The sequence below is a fragment of the Myotis daubentonii genome, chromosome 4, assembly GCF_963259705.1.
Source record: "Myotis daubentonii chromosome 4, mMyoDau2.1, whole genome shotgun sequence".
In the NCBI taxonomy this organism is placed as follows: Eukaryota; Metazoa; Chordata; class Mammalia; order Chiroptera; family Vespertilionidae; genus Myotis; species Myotis daubentonii.
The window spans coordinates 35,468,010-35,487,170 of record NC_081843.1 but is presented as its reverse complement, the minus strand read 5'-3'; the positions used below and the strand labels follow the sequence as shown (position 1 = coordinate 35,487,170).

General features: G+C 52.5%; 2 protein-coding genes and 1 long non-coding RNA gene across 5 annotated transcripts; 2 read left to right on the top strand and 1 right to left on the bottom strand.

Annotated features, from left to right (window-relative positions):
• Window positions 1–704: 704 nt before the first annotated feature.
• On the bottom strand, window positions 705–8,133 carry PLOD3 (procollagen-lysine,2-oxoglutarate 5-dioxygenase 3). 2 transcript variants are annotated; one of them, XM_059693579.1, is made up of 19 exons: window positions 7,679–8,133; window positions 7,243–7,334; window positions 6,951–7,087; window positions 6,680–6,843; window positions 6,420–6,532; window positions 6,187–6,250; window positions 5,622–5,719; window positions 5,186–5,287; window positions 4,921–5,046; window positions 4,513–4,634; window positions 4,126–4,230; window positions 3,888–4,013; window positions 3,458–3,599; window positions 3,260–3,373; window positions 3,010–3,078; window positions 2,405–2,509; window positions 1,758–1,904; window positions 1,472–1,597; window positions 705–1,139 (listed from the first exon to the last, which is right to left on the bottom strand). In XM_059693579.1, exons 1-19 carry the CDS (start codon window positions 7,794–7,796, stop codon window positions 984–986), a joined length of 2,226 nt encoding a protein of 741 aa, XP_059549562.1. In that variant the 5' UTR covers window positions 7,797–8,133; the 3' UTR covers window positions 705–983. The 2 variants fall into 2 exon arrangements, with proteins under 2 accessions (XP_059549562.1, XP_059549561.1); XM_059693578.1 differs by having other exon boundaries at window positions 3,260–3,599.
• A 387-nt stretch (window positions 8,134–8,520) lies between these two features.
• ZNHIT1 (zinc finger HIT-type containing 1) lies at window positions 8,521–14,131 on the top strand. 2 transcript variants are annotated; one of them, XM_059693582.1, is made up of 5 exons: window positions 8,521–8,790; window positions 12,791–12,961; window positions 13,414–13,493; window positions 13,617–13,786; window positions 13,882–14,131. In XM_059693582.1, exons 1-5 carry the CDS (start codon window positions 8,769–8,771, stop codon window positions 13,901–13,903), a joined length of 465 nt encoding a protein of 154 aa, XP_059549565.1. In that variant the 5' UTR covers window positions 8,521–8,768; the 3' UTR covers window positions 13,904–14,131. The 2 variants fall into 2 exon arrangements, with proteins under 2 accessions (XP_059549565.1, XP_059549563.1); XM_059693580.1 differs by having other exon boundaries at window positions 13,596–13,786.
• Window positions 14,132–14,546: 415 nt separating this feature from the next.
• LOC132233235 (uncharacterized) lies at window positions 14,547–17,958 on the top strand. Its single transcript, XR_009452576.1, has 2 exons — window positions 14,547–14,703; window positions 17,595–17,958. It is a non-coding gene; the product is annotated as an uncharacterized LOC132233235 (long non-coding RNA).
• Window positions 17,959–19,161: the final 1,203 nt, after the last annotated feature.

The window sequence follows — 19,161 nt, the reverse complement described above, 5'->3', positions numbered from 1 at the left end:
TCTGCAAGCGAACAATTGAAGATAAATTCAGGGAAGATAGGCTGACGCAAGGCTGGGAAAGACCCAGCTGAAGGGGCGTGGCTGGCTGGCCTCAGGGTCCCTGGGCGAAGGGGTCTTGGCAAGGGCCTCATGGCCCCCAGAGCCTGGAAGCAAGACCTCTCTCAGGTCTCTTTTCCGAGGCTGCTTCATATTCCTCTCCCAGGAGGCTTTCCTTGGAATGACCCACCAGGGCTCTTCCTTTCCTGATACCCCCCAACTAAAAGCTTAGGTCCCAGCAGCAGCAGCTGGGCCCCTGCCTGCCTTCCCTCATAGAACACATGCCCCCAGGGAGCCTTCCTTCTCTGACACAGTCCCTGGTGCCCAGCTCAGGGAGATGCCACCGCCTTTCATATAAAGATGCCATCAAGTGATGACAGATGCTATCAGGGAGGAATGCGGGACAGTGGGGCGGGGGTGGCTTTCAACAGAACCTGACAGTGAAGTCCTTTTGGTTTGGCCCTTCTAAGGCACTTCCCAAGCTCAGGCAATGAAGGGCAGTGAGAACTGGGATCCAGGGAAGCTCCCAGGTTCCCACACATGCTGCTTCTGCCTTTTCCTCTTCTCTGTTCTCTTTCTTTGGAGTAACTCTGGTCTCTTTCTACTCTGGGTGGCAGGAGGGGTGCAAGGTCAATAGGTAGATGAAAGATAATACATGGACTCGAAAATTACAAATCCTCCTTTATTGGGAGTGAGGCTAAGAAACAATAAGTTATCACATGGGGAACCCCAGAAGCTCTCTCCCATGAACTCTTGGGGGCTGAAGGGAGGGACAAGGGGGCTCCAGGAGCTTCTTGAGAGGGCTGTGTGTTGGGGAGCGAGGTGAGACATCCAGTCCCAGACACACCGAACATACACTCAGTAGATGAAGAGCCAGACAGACCCTCTCCAAGGAGTGGGGCATAAGAAGGCACAACGGCAGGAGAGTTTGGCAGAGTGGTTGAGTGTCAGGGGTCGACAAAGGACACCATGATGTAGCGAGTGCCCTTCGTGGTAGGCAGCCCCTCATGGTAGTGGGTGAGACGGCCCGGGTGCAGAAGCCCCCAGCCCTTCCGTGGGGCTGAGATCACACAGTCATAGCGTAAGAAGCGGCAGCCACCTCCCTGGGAAGGGGACAGAAGGGGAGAGTGAGCAGACATGGTGCTGGGGGCAGACAGATACAAGAGGCAGACTAAAGCTATAAGGGAGGGGGCTTTTAGGGAATTGGGGGGGTCAGCAGATGGGGAGACACAGGAGGAAGCGGGCAGGAGCCAGCCTGGAAGTGACCCAGGAGAGGATAGCAGCAAAATAACTGGGAAATGTGCAGGGGGCAGGCTGTGTGCAGGGGAGTAAGGGAGTGGACACAAGGTTCTAGTAGGGGTGTGTGTGTGTGTGTGTGCACACACACGCAGGGGCCCTGGTGGTGCCCTGAAGTGGGAAGACGCTAGGGGCTCACCTCATAATCCAGGTCCTTGTGGTTGAGAGCAACGTTGAGAGTGAAGGTGGATGAATCATGATGTGGCCGCAGAGAAGGCTGTTCATCCGGCCGGTAGCGGACCACAAAGTTCATCACCGCCCGGGTCTGTGGGGACATGAGAAAAGAGGCGGAGGGATGACCCTCAGGTCCTGGGGCTCTTCTGAGGAAGTGATGGCTGCTGTCCAAGGAGTGGGAGTAGCTGCAGGGGTCTGGGGCTGGGATGTGGGGAGGTCGAGGGAGGAAGGGTGGCAGGAGAAGCGCCCACCTTGGTGTGGTAGCCTGGGAACAGGCTCTCGGTCATGGGCCCCACGTATGTCCTCAGCAGCTGCAGCCACTGGTCCTCATAGCCCACCTGCTTCATGTGGATGTCTACGGTGGGCACATTCTCGTAGCCTCCAGCTAGTCTTGAGTCCTGTGGACAGTGGGCACTGAGCCCTTGACAAAGCAGTGCCAGCCTCCCCTCTCCTCTTGCTCCCAGGTCTTAAAGCCCCTTGTTCCCTCGTCTAGAACAGCCTCAACCACTTCTTAGCTTGACCCACTCTTATTGTCCAAGTCTCAGCTAAGATGGCACCTCTTCTGTGAGGTTGCTTGGTCCCCCAAGTCTGGGCCAAGGGCCCCTACTGTGGCTCCCCCAGCACCTGGAGTGCTACTGCTACTGACAGCACAGGTGAGAGGGCAGTGTTTGGCCTGCATAAGTCAACAGTGCACTTCAGGGGCTGGCATTGAGGACCTGCCCAATAAGGATTTCTTTATAAATGAATAAATAAATGCAGCTGTGACACTTGTGGGCCCATCCCTGTGGGGACCGCTCTCTGTTCCCACTCTCCTGATACTATTTTCCCTCCATCGGACCCAACAGCTCCCTTCTCCTGGAAGGGGTCCTCCCTTCTCCCCTTCCCCAGCCCCTCTCACCTCATGCCGGCCTCCTGACCACTGACCATAGTGCTCCATTTCCTCCACCAGCTCATCACACATCTGGTCTGAGAGCAGGGGGAACCAGTACACATCCGGGCATGGCTAAGGACAGGGCAGGGGAAGAATAACTTGTTCAGTCACAGGGCTGGGTGACACGGGGGGAGGGGGGCACAGGAGGGAGGCAGCAAACGAAGGAGAGAAAAAGCAGGAGGAGAAAGGGAAGCCAGGAGATGAGAGAAGCTAGGAGGATGGGGGTCTGAGTGAGGGGATGGGCCACAGCAAGGGCTCAGCCAAGAGAGGCTGGGCCAGAGGCAACGGGAGCAGCACGGAGCACACAGCACAAATGGCGGGAGCATCCTGGAGGCGCAGATGCTGAGACAGTGCTTTCCAAACTTCTCCACAAAAGTGTCATTTTGTAGACAAGAGGCTGAGTGATGCTGGGTGGGGAGCTGAAAGCCTATCTGATCAGCCTTTGCCTTCATCGTGCCCGAGGAGAAAAGCCTAAGGCACCTGAGGAAAGTCAGTTTGGAAACCACTAATCCAGACGGTGGACCCAAGGGATGACAGCCATCAGGCAGTAAGGGGTCCTGAGTGAGGCTCACCTGTTCCACGAGTCCCTCCCCTTCCAGAGCCCGGCTGTAGTTCTCGTGAATATACTGCTCCTTCCAGTCCTGGGGAGGAGGTAGGGGTACACCTTGATGTGTGTCCTCTTTACTTCCTCTGGTCCCACCCAGGAAACCCCAGCACCTGGACAGCCCCTCCCTGGGCAGTCCTGCAAGGGTGTCATGCCCATGTGCATCCTCCTATAGTGAAGGGCATCCACACTCTTTGAGCCAGGGGCTCCCTACTCACCAGGGGGTTGTCAAAGATCTGCCAGAGGTCGGGGTGTAGGTGGTCTGTGTCATACCGGGAAGTGGCCAGGAGGCGGCCAAATTCATGTTGATTGCTGAGATGGAGGAAGATGCCCTGGAGTGGGGAGAGGGTGTGAGAAGGAGACACGAGGTGGCTGCCTCCCGGCACCCCAGCACTGGGTCCTGCTGCCATGCTCACCTTGTCCCTCAGGCTCTTACAGAAGGCCATGTCTGGGTCAGTGTCACTGCCAGAGAACACCTCCCTCTGAGGCAGCTCTGTCCTTAAGGTCTCCCCCCGGATCACATATGCCTGGGAAATGTAGGGCACATTCCACACGCCCCTGGAGGTACCGACACTAGGGTCAGCTAGGTGGGTAGCCCCCCAAATTCTGCCCAGTTCAGCCTGGGAGCCTCTTCCATCAGGGCACCCACTCTCTGAGCTGAGAGGCCATCTCACTTCCTCTGTCAAGCACTGCTGGTCACAACCCACCAGTGTCCCCCTCCACAGTCAGTTTCTACCCACAGCTGCACCAGAAGATCCCTGAGACGGAGGCTTTGGGAGAGGATGGGGTCATCTGTTCAGGCCCAGGTGGGAGGAGGAGAGGGGCTGCAGCCCTGGCAGGACTCACACTCGCTTCCGCTGCACCAGCTCCACGTAGTCCTCGGAGCGTGCGTAGTACTCGTCGGGACTCAGGGCGCCCCAGAAGTTTGACCACAGCTTCCCATGGCGGGACAGCATGGGTGCTATGACCTTCCTACGAACAGGTGGATGTGAGGACTGGGCAAAGGCGAGCTCCATGCCCAGGGAAGGAGCTGGGGTCCCCGGGGGACTACTTGGGGGTCCTCTGGCTGAGCCAGGCAAGCAACCTGTTTTCTTCAATGAGGATGCGCAGGACCTGCTGGTTGGTGATGACGGCATCAGCGTCCAGACTGAAGTAGAATTCACACTCAGGGTCCTGCCGACACTTGTCCCTGCGACCAACAGACAGAGGAGCTGAAACTGAAGCAGGTGGGGGAGGAGGGTACTGCAGAGGGAGTGAAACTCCCCCTCACTCTGGGACCTCCAGGTTGTCCAGTCTGTGAGAGAGGGGCAAGGGAGGGACAGTACATCTGGAGACCAGGAAGGCAGCACTATGGAGGCCATGGAGAAGCTGGATGGTGGATGGAGAAGGAAGGGTGGTGCAGTGGGTGGCAGCCTCATCACCTCCCACCTCCTTTCCCCCCACTGATCCTCCCTGCCCAGGTCTCACTCACATGGCCATGTCCCTGGCCTCGCCTGGGGTCAGGGCCTCCTCCGGCCCCACCAGATTCACAGCTGAGAAGTGGTCCTGGAGCTGGGGCCAGGAGTCGGCAATGTGGGGCTCATGGTACACCTCCTGGAGATGGGAGGAAATGGGGGAGGGTGCTGAGAGGGCAGAAAAGATGGCACCTGGGAGGCAAGGATGCGGTGGAGGGGGTCAATGGAGAGAAAAAAGGGGGGCATTTGTAACACTTTCAACAATAAAGATAGAGTAAAAAAATAGAGAAGATGTCACCTGAGGGATGGGATAGGAAAGGTGGTGAGTGAACAGAGCGTAGGAAGCAATCAGGGGGCAGGGGGGAGTTCCGATCAGGGCAGGTCCCTTGGAAGGGCCGCATGGAGAGATGGTCAGGGTGTCTCACGTTGTTATGCAAGAAGAGGGTGATCCTGTCGGGGGGATAGTCCAGGAGCATCAGCCTCTGCAGGAAGCGGGGCAGGAACGGGGTCGGTTGTTCCACAAACACGGCCAGAAGCACCCGGGGGAGAGGCTGGAAGATACATGACAGGGCTTATGGAAAGCCTGGTACTCCCACTTGGTCTGTCCTCTACAACCTGGCCAGGTTTGGGGGTTCCCAGGAGCTCTGCCGCCCCTGCTTCAGTGTGCTCTCCTGCCCGGCCCCTCCTCACCTGCCCTGCTGGGAGTGTCCTCCGGTCCTGGTCACAGAATCCACAGCCTCCCCCAGGAGTCCAGCCATTGGGGACATAGTTTCCCAGGTAATTCAGCTGGAGCTGTGGGAAGAGACAGGGAGAGAGGCTAGGCAGAGGAGCCCATCACCAGAGATGAGGGAAGTCGGGTAGATAGACAGGAACAAGGAAGGGAGCAGTGGGCATTGGGAACCTCTCCTCGTATCTCTTCTGCTGGGGCTGGGAAGGACCAACTGCTCAGAAGGGCGGGAGGTTCTCAGAGGCTGGGTTTAGGTCTGGGGCAGGGCCAAGCCTGGGACAGGGGTAAGGGGCTGGGGCTAGGTATGGGGCAGGAGCTGGGGCCAGGCCTGAGGCCAGGTCTGAGGACAAGACTGAATGGGGCAGAGGCTGGGGCTGAGGGTATGAGCCACTGGGGTACCTTAGTGGGACCGTTCCCATGCACCACAACAGGAAGCGTGTCGTAGGCCACATTCCGTATACGCACACGATTTTGATCAAATTTTAAAACCACCTCATCTGGGGAAGAAATGCCAGGATTTAGACTTGCTTTCTCTTTAGCTGCCCTGCAGCAGGTGCTTCTAAATATGGGGGAATCCAGCTACTCTGGTGCCACCCTGGGGATGTCCTTCAGTGTGACCTGGACAAGTCACCGGCCCCTCAGAGAGGCGGTTTCCTCCTCTGTAACATGTAAACCACAAACCCCAGTCCTCCTCTGTAGCATTGCTGTGTTAATGAAATTACAGAAGTAAAGCCCCTGGCCCAGGGCCTTGGCACATAGTGTGTTTCACAGATGCTAGGTATGACAGCCACTGCTTTTACCACTGTTAGCGCCATGCAACTTTACCTACCAGCCATTCAGACATTTGATGAAGTTAACATAAACATGAGCGGAAGACGACCCCAATTCCAGCAGGATCCCCTTCCTAATCCAGGACCCCCAGCAGCCTCTCTCATCTCCCCTTCTGGTTTGCCTTTCTCCTCACCTAAAGCCCCGTTGAGGTTCTGAAAGATCCGGGATTTATGATCCAGATTAAGGCTGAATTTCTCCTGGATGGGATAAGATAGAGCAGTTAATTCAAGAAGGGGTGGGACACCATCTCTCACTCTTTTCTTTTACGTCTTTCCCAAAGCCTCTTTACCCCTTCTCTCGCCTTCAGCTAAGGCCTGCCATCCCCATAGAGCTGCACGTGGCCACCCCTTCTCTGTCCGTCCCTACCCTCAGTCCTGGGTCCAGATAGAGTCGAGTGTAGAACAGCTGATCATCATCGTCATCCTTGTACTTCCACTGGCGGACAATCTGGTGGACGGTGGGGGCAAAGCCAATGAATCCTGTGGGGGTGGGGGGGAGAGGAGCTGACTCCAAGACTCCCTGGGTCCCCTGAACCTGTCTCCACGCCCTCTCTGGGCTCCAGGTGCCTGGAACACTCCAGACCCCATCACTCCGGGTCCCTCTGCCTCAGGCACTCTGCCACTCACCACCAGAGTTGAGGAAGCGCTTCCCCGTGCCCACCTCAGGGTACTGCTCTGCCAGCCCCCACTCAGGCCAGCAGAAGCTCTCTGCAGAGAACAGCAGGCGGCTGCCACTCTGGACGAACTTCTTCAGCAGTTCTGAGGGGCTGCCAGCCAAAATCACATCATAGCTGGCAAGGAAGGGGAGGATGAACAGGACAGCCACGGGGAACCTTAGTATCCTCACCCTCTTCCTGTTTGCCCGCCAGCCCCTTTCTCCCTACCCCAGCCCCTTTACCTGTCCACAAACATGATGACCATATCCTCCCGGTCGGCATATTTCTCCATTTCCTTCTTTAGCCACCTGACCTTCTGTCCTCCACCGACTGTTCTGGCCACATCACCCCCTCGCCACTTCTCTCCCAGGCCCAGTGTCTGCGGGGAGATCCGCCGCGCCAGGCAGGCATTCAGCGGGCCAGGCTCACCGGGGGACCCCAGGCATCCAGCCCTCAGCGCACTCCTCCAGCTGGAATCCTCCCCGCCCCCCCCACACCCCCACCCCCAGCGCCAGGAGGCACGCCTCTCCTCACCCGCACTGTATAGTTGAAGAACTCAGCTGATCGCAGGAAACGCCGGTACCCCTCCGTCTCGGCTGTGGCCACGGTGATCACCAGCAACTTCTCTGTGAGCAGGGGGGAATGAGGACACTCCCCCAGCTCACCGCCCACATGCACTCAGCTCAGGCCTTCTTCCCCTCCTTCAAACTCTGCGCACGCCCCGCGCTTTCTGTCTCCCCGTCCCTCTTAGATCCTCCCCCAAGGAAACTTCGACCCCAGGGAGAGCAGGGACAGCCGGAATGCGGGGTCCGCCCGCACGGGGAGGCCGGAACCGTAGTCCAGGGTGGGAGTGAGCGGTTCCGTCCCCAAGAGCACGGGCGAGGGAGAGCCCCCACCCCGACCCTGCCCCCCGGCCCCGGTGCACCGACACTGCAGCCCCGAGCTCGCCCGGCTCTCCCTGCGGGTTCACCTGGGTTGACAGGGTTTCCGCCCCGGGGACGGTCGGAAGCCGAGGTCGCAGGAGGCGGCGACAGCAGGAGCAGCAGCGGGAGCAGCAGGAGCGGGAGTCCGGGGCCCCAGGAGGCCATGGCGGGGAGCGGGCCGAGACCGCACACAGGCCCGCACCGGGCTCCCGTGCGCGCCTGGATCCCCACCGCGGAGCGGGGGCTCTGGGAAGGCGACCCGGGCTGCGGCGCGGCTCCCTGCGAGGAGGAGCAGGGCGGCGGCTCCGCCCTGGAAAAAAGGCGTAGCCGGAGGTTACAGAAAACTCTAGATGCCGGCGCCCCAGACAAGGAGAGGATTGTCCGTGGGCGCGGGCGCGCGGCGCGGAGCGAGCGGAGGGGCCGCTGGGCCGCGAGGCGAAAGAGGGGCGGGGGCTCGGGCCGCGGTCACGAGCCGAGGACTTCGGTCAGAGGCAGCCCAGCCCACCGCTCGCCAGACACCGGAGAAAACTGAAACCCGGAGAGGGAAGTGACCCCTTGCGGTCCGACGAGAGGCGGGTCTTCGCCATTGCCCTGCCCCGGCGGCGGGGCGGAAGACTGGAGAGCGAGGCTGTGGGGACACGCGGAGCGGGGGCGGAGGAGGAGCGGGCGGAAGGCAGAGGCAGGCCGAGGGGACTGAAGCCCCAGAGGGGCGAGTGGTTGAAGTGTCTGTGGAGACTCCTCAGGGACCTCTCGGATCGCCCACTCCAGCCTGCTGCTCCTAGTCTTTGGGAGTCCCGTCCCTGGAGAAGCTCCAGTGGCTGCCTTTGTGACAATGGCAAGAAAAGAAGGACCAAAGGGAAATGATGTTTCTCGAAAGACCACTGGCACCACATCTTTAAAATGACCCATTTCCAGGTTCCCACAAAATACAAAGCAACACTGAGGCCGGAAGTACTTTTGCCCCTATAAAATATGGCAGAAAAGCGTGCTCATCTCCAAGGGAACATCGCGTCATTAGCCAAGGCGTAGTATTGCGCATGCGTAGAAGCATACGTCGCCGGAAGTAATGTGCCCTTATTAACGCGACTGGTTTAGCACGCGTGCGTAACAGGCTCTTCCGTCAGCTGTGTTGTGGAAATGGTGGAGAAGAAAACTTCGGGTATGTGAGCCCCGGGGGGGTTTGATCCCTTCCTTCTCTCAAATCCGACCCTGGCCTAAGATTTTTCTCACCTAATTATTAGTCTCAAATCCTTTCCTCGGTCCTCGGGTCCTGGAATCGGGGCTCCCCCAAATCATCCATTCACGTTTTATTGATGCCTCTTCCCAGTGGGACTCTGGGGTGGAGAAAGGAAAAAAGATCCCTATTTTCCTAGAACTGGCTTTTTGGGAGGAGGACAGACATGCAGACCTACCATTGCCCTTTGTACGTGCTATGGCAGAGGGATGCACAGCGCCTGGGCGCATGAAAGAGGGGCACCCAATCCAGCTTCTGGAAAGTAGGGGACTGTGAAGGATTGGAGGGGAAGAGAACGCTTGAAAGCCTCGTTAGATTTCGCTCCTTGCAGGCGCCTGTGGGCTCATTCCCCGCAGCAGGAACCACACTTGCAAAGGCAAGAAAGCAAGAAAAAGCAAGTTGCTTAGGAAGCCACGTGCACAGTTCTGGGTTTGCAGAGGCATAGTAAAAGAGGCCGGAGGCCCAGGGAAAGGCACACTTGAAAGGCATTATATACACTGCCAATGAATTTTAACTCAGAGCAGTAGAGAACCATCCAGGGCTTTTAAACTAGGGGAGTGACCGAACAAATTTATCTTTTAGAAAGGCAGTTCTGGCTTCAGTGCAGAGGATGGATGGGAGGGACTAGGGCAGCACTGTCCAGGAGGATTTGGGGGGATGATGGGAATGTTTTTAATCAGCATTGTTCATGGCAGCCATTAGCTACATGTGGCTGTTGAGCACTTGAAATGTGGTTAGTGCAATCGAGGAACTGAATTTTAAATTTTATTTCATCTTAATCTACATCTGACTTTAAATAACCACATGTGACAAGTGATTACTTGATTGTATAGCACGGGTCTAGAGGCTGGAAGGGCAGTTAAGAAGCCATTAAGTGGTCCAGATAAAAAGAGATGAGGGTCAGAATACCTCCAGATAGACTTGTAATAAATCCAGTCATGTCACGCCTTTCTTTTAAAAAAAAAAAGTTGTTTTTTGTTTGTTTGTTTTTCAGAGAGGGAGGGGGAAAGGATGGGAATAGAGAGATAGAAACATCCATGAGAGAGAAACATCATGGATCGGCTGCTTCCTGCACGCCCCCTACTGGGCATTAGCTGGCAACCTGAGCATGTGCCCTAGCGGGGAATCCAACCAGCAACCTCTTGGTTCATAGTTGACACTCAACTACTAAGCCACCCCAGCCGAGCGTCACTCCTTTCTTAAAACTCCTCACTATATTTCTATCACCCTCACCACCATACAATCCTCAAATCCAAATTTTTATAGATACTTAAAAAGAAAGATTTTTAATGGTCTGCATGACTTCATACCTTGCCTCCCTCCCACACACACTTTATATACCAGCCATACAGAACTTTTCATTTGAAGGCACCACAGTCTCCCATCCAGGCCTTCTCTCATGCTGGTTCCAAGGCCTGAGACACCCTCCCTTCTCTCCCAACCAAGTTAAATTCTACTCATCAGTCAGGCCTCAACCTGGGCATACTTTCCTCTGGAAAATCTTCCTGACGACCCCAAGGCCAGGCTAAGTGTTTCTGTCATGCGCTCTTAGCACTTTGTACTTCCCTATCCCAGCATATACTATACTATACCATTCTTGTTTTGTCATTTGTATTCCCCACTAGACTATAGGCGAGGGGTGGGCAAACTTTTTGACTCGAGGGCCACAATGGGTTCTTAAACTGGACCGGAGGGCCGGAACAAAAGCATGGATGAGTATTTGTGTGAACTAATATAAATTCAAAGTAAACATCATTACATAAAAGGGTACGGTCTTTTTTTTTTTTTAGTTTTATTCATTTCAAATGGGCCGGATCCAGCCCGCAGGCCGTAGTTTGCCCACGGCTGCTATAGGTGCTGGTTGTATTCCAAGAGCCTAGGGCACAACCTGGCACTTGGAAGGGAGGCAGAATAGTGCAGTGATCAAGAGCATGTTTTCTGATGCTGGGCAGTTTGGCATTTGAATTCTGACCCAGCCACTTACCAGCTATGCACAGTTCAGTAAGCTGGGGATGATAATGATACCTTTTCCATAGGGTTGTTGTAAGGGTTAAAGGATTCCATTTATATAGAGCTTCATATAGTGCGTGGCTCATTGTACATGCCCAGTGTTAGTCACTGGCACTGATGCTATGATTATGGTTATAGGCCCTCAACAAATATTTGTTTAATGAATAAAGAGACATTTTGTGGTGAACAGCTGATAATGGTAATGAAGAGAGCGCTTTAAAATAATCCTAGATTTTTGGTTTGGATGTCTATGTAGATGGTTTCCTTCACTTAAAGTCTACAGGAGAAGCAGACTTGGGTGGGAAGATTTTTGAATTTGAGTTGCATTGTCAATGGAGCCAGCAGGCAATCTCCTGCCGCCAGTTGAATCGTCAGTTTTGGAGCTCAAGAGAAGGGTTTGGATTGAGAAAATCACTTTTGGGGTCATTTGCTTGTAGGTGAGAGAGCCTTGTGTTTGGATTAAAAATCTCAGGAAAGATAACAGGGACAGCCATCTCCGTAGAGGCAGAGAGAGAAGGCGAGGTTGGAAACAGAAGCATAGCCATATATGGAAGGAAAACTGGAGTCATGTGAAAGAAGCCTCTGAAGGGACTCTTTCAATGCAAGGGAGATGGAAAACACAGTCTAGGAGTGCAGAGAACTCGGGTAAGATGCACCCTGGACTTGGCCTGCGGAGGTCACCAGTGTCCTGTGTGTGAGTGGTTTTCATAAAAAACCAGCCGGTTACTGGGGTTGGGGGTGGATGGGAGATGAAGAAATGAAACATCACATGGACCCTCTATCGAAGAAGAGTAGCTGTGAAGTTGGGTGGACACGAGAGAGTTTAGTAGGTTTTTCCATGAAGGGAAAGTAAGGGAGGAGGAGAGTTTGAAGATACAAGAGGGAGGGGAGGACTCAGCTGCAGGTGAAGAACTGGGTTTAGCAGTGAGACTTGGTGGGCGGTGCCCCAGCAATTATAAAAGATGAGTGTCTCTGTGTGTCAGCGGCCCATTTCCTTTGAGGTAGGAAATGAAATTGCATAAAGGCCAAGTGCATTCAGGTACCAGCGGAGCCTGGAAGCCCTGAATTTACAGTGGTCTCCTCAGCACGGTTGCGTGGTTTCTGCCAGCGTTTCTTTGATTGGATCCTCTGGGATTGGGAGGAAAGGCTGCAGCCAAAGAAATAGAAAACAGGCATGAGTGATTGAAATGGCAGACTTAACTAGCTGGGAGGAAGCAAAATAGAGGGGCTGATATATATTCCCCCCTTATCCACAGGGGAGTTCCAGAACCCCCAGTGGAGCCTGAAATTTCGGATAGTACTGAACCCTATACATATGTTTTTTCCTATACATATATATTTTACAGCTTCTCTTTGGCATATCTTTGACATCACTACTCTTGTGTTTTTGGGCCATTATTAAGTAAAATAAGGGTTACTTAAACACAAGCATTTCGATACCACAACAATTGATCTGATAACTGACATGGCTACTTAGTGGTTAATGGGCAGGCAGTGTATACAGCCTGGATACTTGGGAAAGAGATGATTCACAGAAAGGAGTGGGTTGGCATGAGATTTCATCACAGGCTCCTGTTTTTGGTGGCCCTGGATGCTGTAACTCTTATGTGGTACTAGAGCTAGAACAGTGTGCAATTTAAAACTTACGAATTGTTTATTTCAATTTAACATTTTCAGATCATAGTTGACCGCAGGTAACTAAAACTGCAGAAAATGAAATCTCAGATAAGGGGGAACTACTGTATTGGTAGAAGATATAGGGGCCGAGGGCTCAGTGACTAGGATGAGATTAGAGAACTGTGACTCCACACCCCATGGATATCATCCACACACTGCCCAGAGCCTGGGTTACCCCAGCTTCTCTCTTCTCTGTGTGCCCCACCCCCAATAACGCCTCTGGTTTTGCCCCATCTAGTTCGCTCCCAGGACCCTGGACAGCGGCGGGTGTTGGACAGGGCTGCCCGGCAGCGCCGTATCAACAGGCAGCTTGAGGCCTTGGAGAATGACAACTTCCAGGATGACCCCCATGCAGGACTCCCCCAGCTTGGCAAGAGACTGCCTCAGTTTGACGATGATGCAGACACCGGTGAGGCGGATGGGACTGGGGAGACATGGCTGAAGGAAGGGGACAGAGTCTGCCTCGATTAGTGTTGTGGGAAGACATTGGGCTGGGGGCAGATGACCCAGGAGCTCCTCTGCCTCTGCCAGGAACTGGCTCCTGTGACTTTGACCAAGTCACTCTCCCCATTCTGTGCCTTAGTTTCCTCTTGTGTATGTAGAATAAAGATGATGGAGTAGGTGAGCTCTGAACTCCCTTCCAGTTCCAATATAAAGTCTTAGATTTAGGGAATGTAGAGATGAGGAAAGGCTGGGATTAGAGAAGCTGGGGGAAGGGAAAAGGATGGTAGACACAGGCCTACTGAGAGCCCAGGTGAGTATGTGAGTAGGGAATGGACGAGGACACTGGGAATGATGGGGCAGGGAAAGGTGGTGTATTTCTTGGGACGTGCCAAGTAACTCATTTCTCTTGGCCTCTAGGAAAGAAAAAGAAGAAAACTCGAGGTGATCATTTTAAACTTCGCTTCCGGAAAAACTTTCAGGCCTTACTAGAGGAGCAGGTGAGAGAGGAGCTGGCAGGGAGGAACCCACAGAGAAGGGCCAAGCCTCAGAGATGCTTGTCCTTGGCGGGTGTTTGCTGTGTGGGTGGAGGAGTTGTGTAGTCTGCCCCCTTGTATCTACAGAACCTGAGTGTGGCCGAGGGCCCCAACTACCTGACAGCTTGTGCGGGACCCCCATCCCGGCCCCAGCGCCCCTTCTGTGCTGTATGCGGCTTCCCCTCCCCATACACCTGCGTCAGCTGTGGCGCCCGGTACTGCACTGTGCGCTGTCTGGGCACCCACCAGGAAACCAGGTTAGCTTGGAATGTGCCCCAGGTCCACACCCTTTTCCTCCTACACCCCACATCCTCCCAGACCCTCTTCTCATCCTGGGCTTCTCTGCCTGTAGATGCCTGAAGTGGACTGTGTGAGCCTGGGTGTCCCGGGAGAGGAAGGCCCTCTGTGCATCAGCCTGTCCTCAGAAAGGACACAACGGAAATGAAAGGTGCTCCCCTGGACCAAGAGAGGAACTTTCATTCACCCAACAAACCTTGTGTCTTCTCCTCCAGAGAAGACCAGTCTTACTCCCAGGGATGTGGCAGGGAAGTGGGCCACCCCCCAGGGTACTATCATAATAAAAGGTCTTATGTGAGGAGGCACCGGCCTTTTGGTCACATGGTGTTTCGGGGGTGAGGGTGATGGGTCATCTGTTTTGCCTACTCGCTACTCTATCCTTTTTTTTCCTACCTGTTAAACACTGCTCCTACTCTCTGCCCCTCTAGGTCCCTGACCATGAAAGATTTTGTCCCATTCTTCATGTCTCTGCATTTCTTGGCTGCTTCTTTTTTTTTTTTTTTAATATATTTTTTTGATTTTTTACAGAGAGGAAGGGAGGGAGACAGAGAGTCAGAAACATCAATGAGAGAGAAACATTGATTAGCTGCCTCCTGCACACCCCCTATTGGGGATGCACCCGCAACCAAGGTACATGCCCTTGACTAGAATCGAACTCGGGACCCCTCAGTCCGTAGACCGAAGCTCTATCCACCGAGCCAAACCGATCAGGGCTCTTGGCTGCTTCTTGATGTCACATTTTTGGTTATTGATTGAGTTAATTTGTTTTTGCTTTTTGTTTTTCTAGTTCTTCTGAATGATTTTTAAATACAGCAAGGCCCCAGGAATGGCCAGTCTGAGGATTGTCCTGAGGAAGCTCTTATTATCAGGGCCTGTGGTATGTGAACTCATTAGCAGAGAAAACCCAGAAGTTTCTGGGAGGCCTGGAGGAATTCATGGTGTAGAGGCTCCTGTTCTTGGGGCCCCTGGATGTTATAACTCTTGGGTGGAACTAGAGCTTCTTCCACCCACACATCTTCTAAGTGTGTGTGTGTGTGTTTTTAAGGAAATAATTTTTTTATATTTTAAAAATCATTTTTATTGAGAATATTACAGATGTCCCTCTTTCCCCCCCCCCCATTACCCCCCTCAACTGGTTCCTGTCCTGCCCCAGTCCTCCTACCACCCTATTGTCTGTGTTCATGGGTAATGCATATCTATAATAATAAAAGCGTAATATGCTAATTAGACTGGACGGCTGAATGACCTTCCGGACGTCATTCTGATGTCCTGGACTAAGCCACAGTGGCAGGGGCTGAGGCAGAGGCAGTTAGGGGCCATCAGGCAGGTAGGCGAGCAGTTAGGGGTGATCTGGCAGGCAGGCAGAGTGGTTAGGGGTGATCAGGCAGGCAAGCAGGCAGGCGAGTAGTTAGGAGCCAGTGGAACCGGATTGCGAGAGGAATGTCCGACTACTGGTTCAGGCCCGATCTCGTAGGGATCCCCATGGGATCGGGCCTAAACTGGCAGTCAGTCATCCCCGAGGGGTCCCGGATTGCGAGAAGGGTGCAGGCCTGGCTGAGGGACCGCCCCCCTCATGAATTTTGTGCACTGGGCCCCTAGTATGCATATAAGATCTTTGGTTAATCTCTTCCCACCCCCACTTCTCTTCCCTCTGAGATTTATCAGTCTGCTCCATGTTTCCATGCCTCTGATTCTATTTTATTCATCAGTTTATTTTGTTCATTAGATTCCTTGTTTGTTTATTTTGATTTTTAGATTCAAATGTTGATAGATATGTACTTATTGCCATTTTATTGTTCATTTTTTTTCTTCTTCCTTCGGCTTCTTTCTTCTTCTTCTTCCTTTAACATTTCATGTATTACTGATTTGGTGGTGATGAACTCCTTTAGCTTTTTCTTGTCTGTGAAGCTCTTTATCTGACCTTCAATTCTACATGATAGCTTTGCTGGGTAGAGTAATCTTGGTTGTAGGTTCCTTGCTATTCATCACTTTGAATATTTCTTGCCACTCCCTTTTGGCCTGCAATGTTTCTGTTGAGAAATCAGTTGATAGTCATATGGGCACTCCCTTGTAAGTAACTAACTGCTTTTCTCTTGCTGCTTTTAAGATTTTCTCTTTGTCTTTAACTTTTGGCATTTTAATTATGAGTTTTGGTGTGGGCCTCTTTAGATTCCTCTTGTTTGGGGTTCTCTGCATTTCCTGGACTTGTAAGTCTATTTCTTTCACCAGGTAGGGGAAGTTTTCTGTCATTATTTCTTTAAATAGGTTTTCAATACCTCGTTCTTCCATAATGTGAATGTTGGTATGCTTAAAGTTGACCCAGAGGCTCCTTACACTGCCTTCATATTTTTTGGATTCTTTTTGCTCTTCTGATTGGGTGTTTTTTGCTTCCTCGTATTCCAAATCCTTGATTTGATTCTGAGAATCCTCTACTTTATGTTGGATCCCTATAAATGATTCTTTATTTCAGTTAGTGTATGCTTAGTTTCTGACTTGTCTTTATTTTTATCCTCACCTGAGGGTATTTTTTTTCATTGATTTTTTTTTTAAGAGAGAGTGGAAGGGAGAGGGAGAGACAGAGAGAAACACTGATGTGAGAGAGACACATCGATTGGTTGGCTCCTGCATGCCCCCGACTAGGGCGGGAGCCTGCAACCGAGGTACATGCCCTTGACCGAAATCGAACCTGGGACCCTTCAGTGCGCAGGCTAACACTCTATCCACTGAGCCAAACCAGCTCAGGTCTTTTTTAATGTCTTTGACATTCTCACTAAGATCCTTGAAAGTCCCACTAAGTTCCTTGAAGCTCTCATTAAGTCCCTTGAAGCTCTCATTAAGATCCTTGAGTAATCTTACAACCATTGTCATGAACTCTGTATCCAATAGCTTGCTTGCTTCCATTTCTTTCATTTGTAACATATGTCTTTGTCTCCGCATTTTGGCTGCTTCCCTGTGTTTGTTTCCATGTATTAGGTAGAGCTGTTATGTTTCTTGGAATTGGTAGAGTGGCCTTGTGTAATAAGTACAGGGCCCAGTGGCTAAGCCTTTCCAGTCATCAGAGCTGGGCATTCTAGGTGTGCCCCTGTGTGGGCTGTGTGTACGGTCTTATTGTAGTTGAGCCTTGATTGGCATCACTGGGAGGAATTGGCCTCCAGGCCAGTAGGCTGTGAGGACCAGCCATCTCCAGTGGAAGAGCTGCTATATAGGAGTTGCTCCCCTAGTTGCCCAGGACTCTGTTGGAACATAACCGAGCAGGTACTTAAGAAGTATTGGTTGAACATATGACCTCAATAAAATATTAATGACATCCAGCCAAGTCAGAGTTAGGCACCCTTTTAGGCTCTTCTCCCCTTTCTTGGGGCTGGCTCAGATGTTCCTGGTGTCTTCCTGAGGAACTGCCTGCCCTTTCTCTGGAGACTTGCAGCTGGGCAAGTGGTGTTGGTGAAGGCTTTGTGTTGAATGGTGGTGAAGACAGGGTTTACGGTCAGTCAGTCCTTAGTGTGGTGGTTTTAAATGATGGCTGTAAATTTTTTGACTGTTCTTCCATTGAAGGTGGGGTCTTTGTCCCCTTCCTCTGGGATCTGGGTAGACTGCTAGGAGAGAGTGGCAGAAGTGAAACCATGTGACGTGCAAGGCAAGGTGTAAAAGGCAGTGCAGCTTCTGCCTTGTCCCTAGGACACTTGTTTGTTTTTTTAAATTAAATTTACTGAGGTGACATTGGTTAATAGGACCGTATAGGTTTAGGACATTTGCTTTTGTAACCCCCAGCCACCATGTAAGAAATCCAGCTGTTCTGACGCCACCATGCTCTGAGGAGCCCAGGCTACATGGAGAGGCACGTGCCGGTGCTCCCGGTGACAGGTCCAGTTGATAAGCCTTCAAGCCATCCCAGCCCAGGCTTCCATCATAGGAGTGAAGATGCTTCCTGATGACTTCAGCCAAGGCACCAAGTCAGCCTCAGCCATTTGAGTCTTCCTAGCTTGGTCCTCAACATCAGGGAACAAGCACTAGCCATCTCTGCTGGGTCCTGTGTAAATTCCTGACCTGCAGAATCTGTGTGTGTAATAAGTTTATGCCATTGAGTCTTGGGATGGTTTGTTATGCAATAGTAACTGGGACATCACTAATCCAGCTTGCTGGCTGCTAACTCCTGGCCTCGGTTTATTGTCTCTCTCAGGAAGAGAAACTTTCCTGGGTTCTAATCTTTCTTTTTTCCTCTCCACCAAGAAGTACACTCAAGAAAGAAACTAGAAGAAAAGACGATTTCCTTGCAGAGAAGCACCACCTGTGCTTGGCTGTGTTCCGCCTGCCTTGGAATTCCTGTCAGATTTCCACTGAGTCAGCACAATCTCTTTGGTTTATTTCCTCAGTTCACGGACTTTATTTCATATTTTGTTGTTCTAAAAACAATCACACGGGTTCTGCTTGGTGTGAGATTTGTCTGCTCACTGACACACTCAGCCTAACCCAGTGGTCGGCAAACTGTGGCTCGCGAGCCACATGCAGCTCTTTGGCCCCTTGAGCGTGGCTCTTCCACAAAATACCGACTTCTGCGCATGGGCCATGAAGTTTCAATCGCACTGTACATGTGCGCCCGCATGTGGTATTTTGTGGAAGAGCCACAGTCAAGGGGCCAAAGAGCCGCATGTGGCTTGCGAGCCGCAGTTTGCCGACCGCTGGCCTGACCCAACTGACCTTGGTAGGACAGAGCCAGACCCCAAGGCCCTCCCTTGCTCTGACATGGGCTGTCTCTACAAGTCATCACTGACATTCTCTAGGAAGGGTCTCCAGACTCCCATTTAAAACCACGGCTCCTCAAGAAAAGCCTTGACCAACTTTTGCCGGCTTCCTGTGTACTAGTGGAAACTTGGTCCCCACCTTAGGAGGCACCCAGACCTTTGGGAAATCTACACTATGCCAAAAGCTTCTAGCGGCCAAAGCCAGGGTTGTTTGATGGGGCCCCACAGCCCCAGCCTGGGCACACAGGAGCAGAAGAGGTTAATGCTATGATCCAGAAGGCTGGAGGCTTGGGGGGCTCACAGCTAAAGACCTCAGTGAGTGCTGACTCTGATTGATGGGAATTAGTTTGGAGAGCCAGGAATTCTGGGAAGCAGACCCGGTTGTATCTTCAGTCTTGGACAAATCTTGGTCCTACTACTTACGGATTGTGTAGCTTGGATAGGTCACTTTACCTCTCTGACTGCATAGCCACCTCCCAGATATTGTGAGGATTAAGTGAGGCAGTGACCTAGCCCAGCGTCTGGCATCTAGAAAGTACTCAGAAAATGATAGCTATTGACCTTTTTGCCCAAGACCTAAAGCAGTTTGTTGTGGA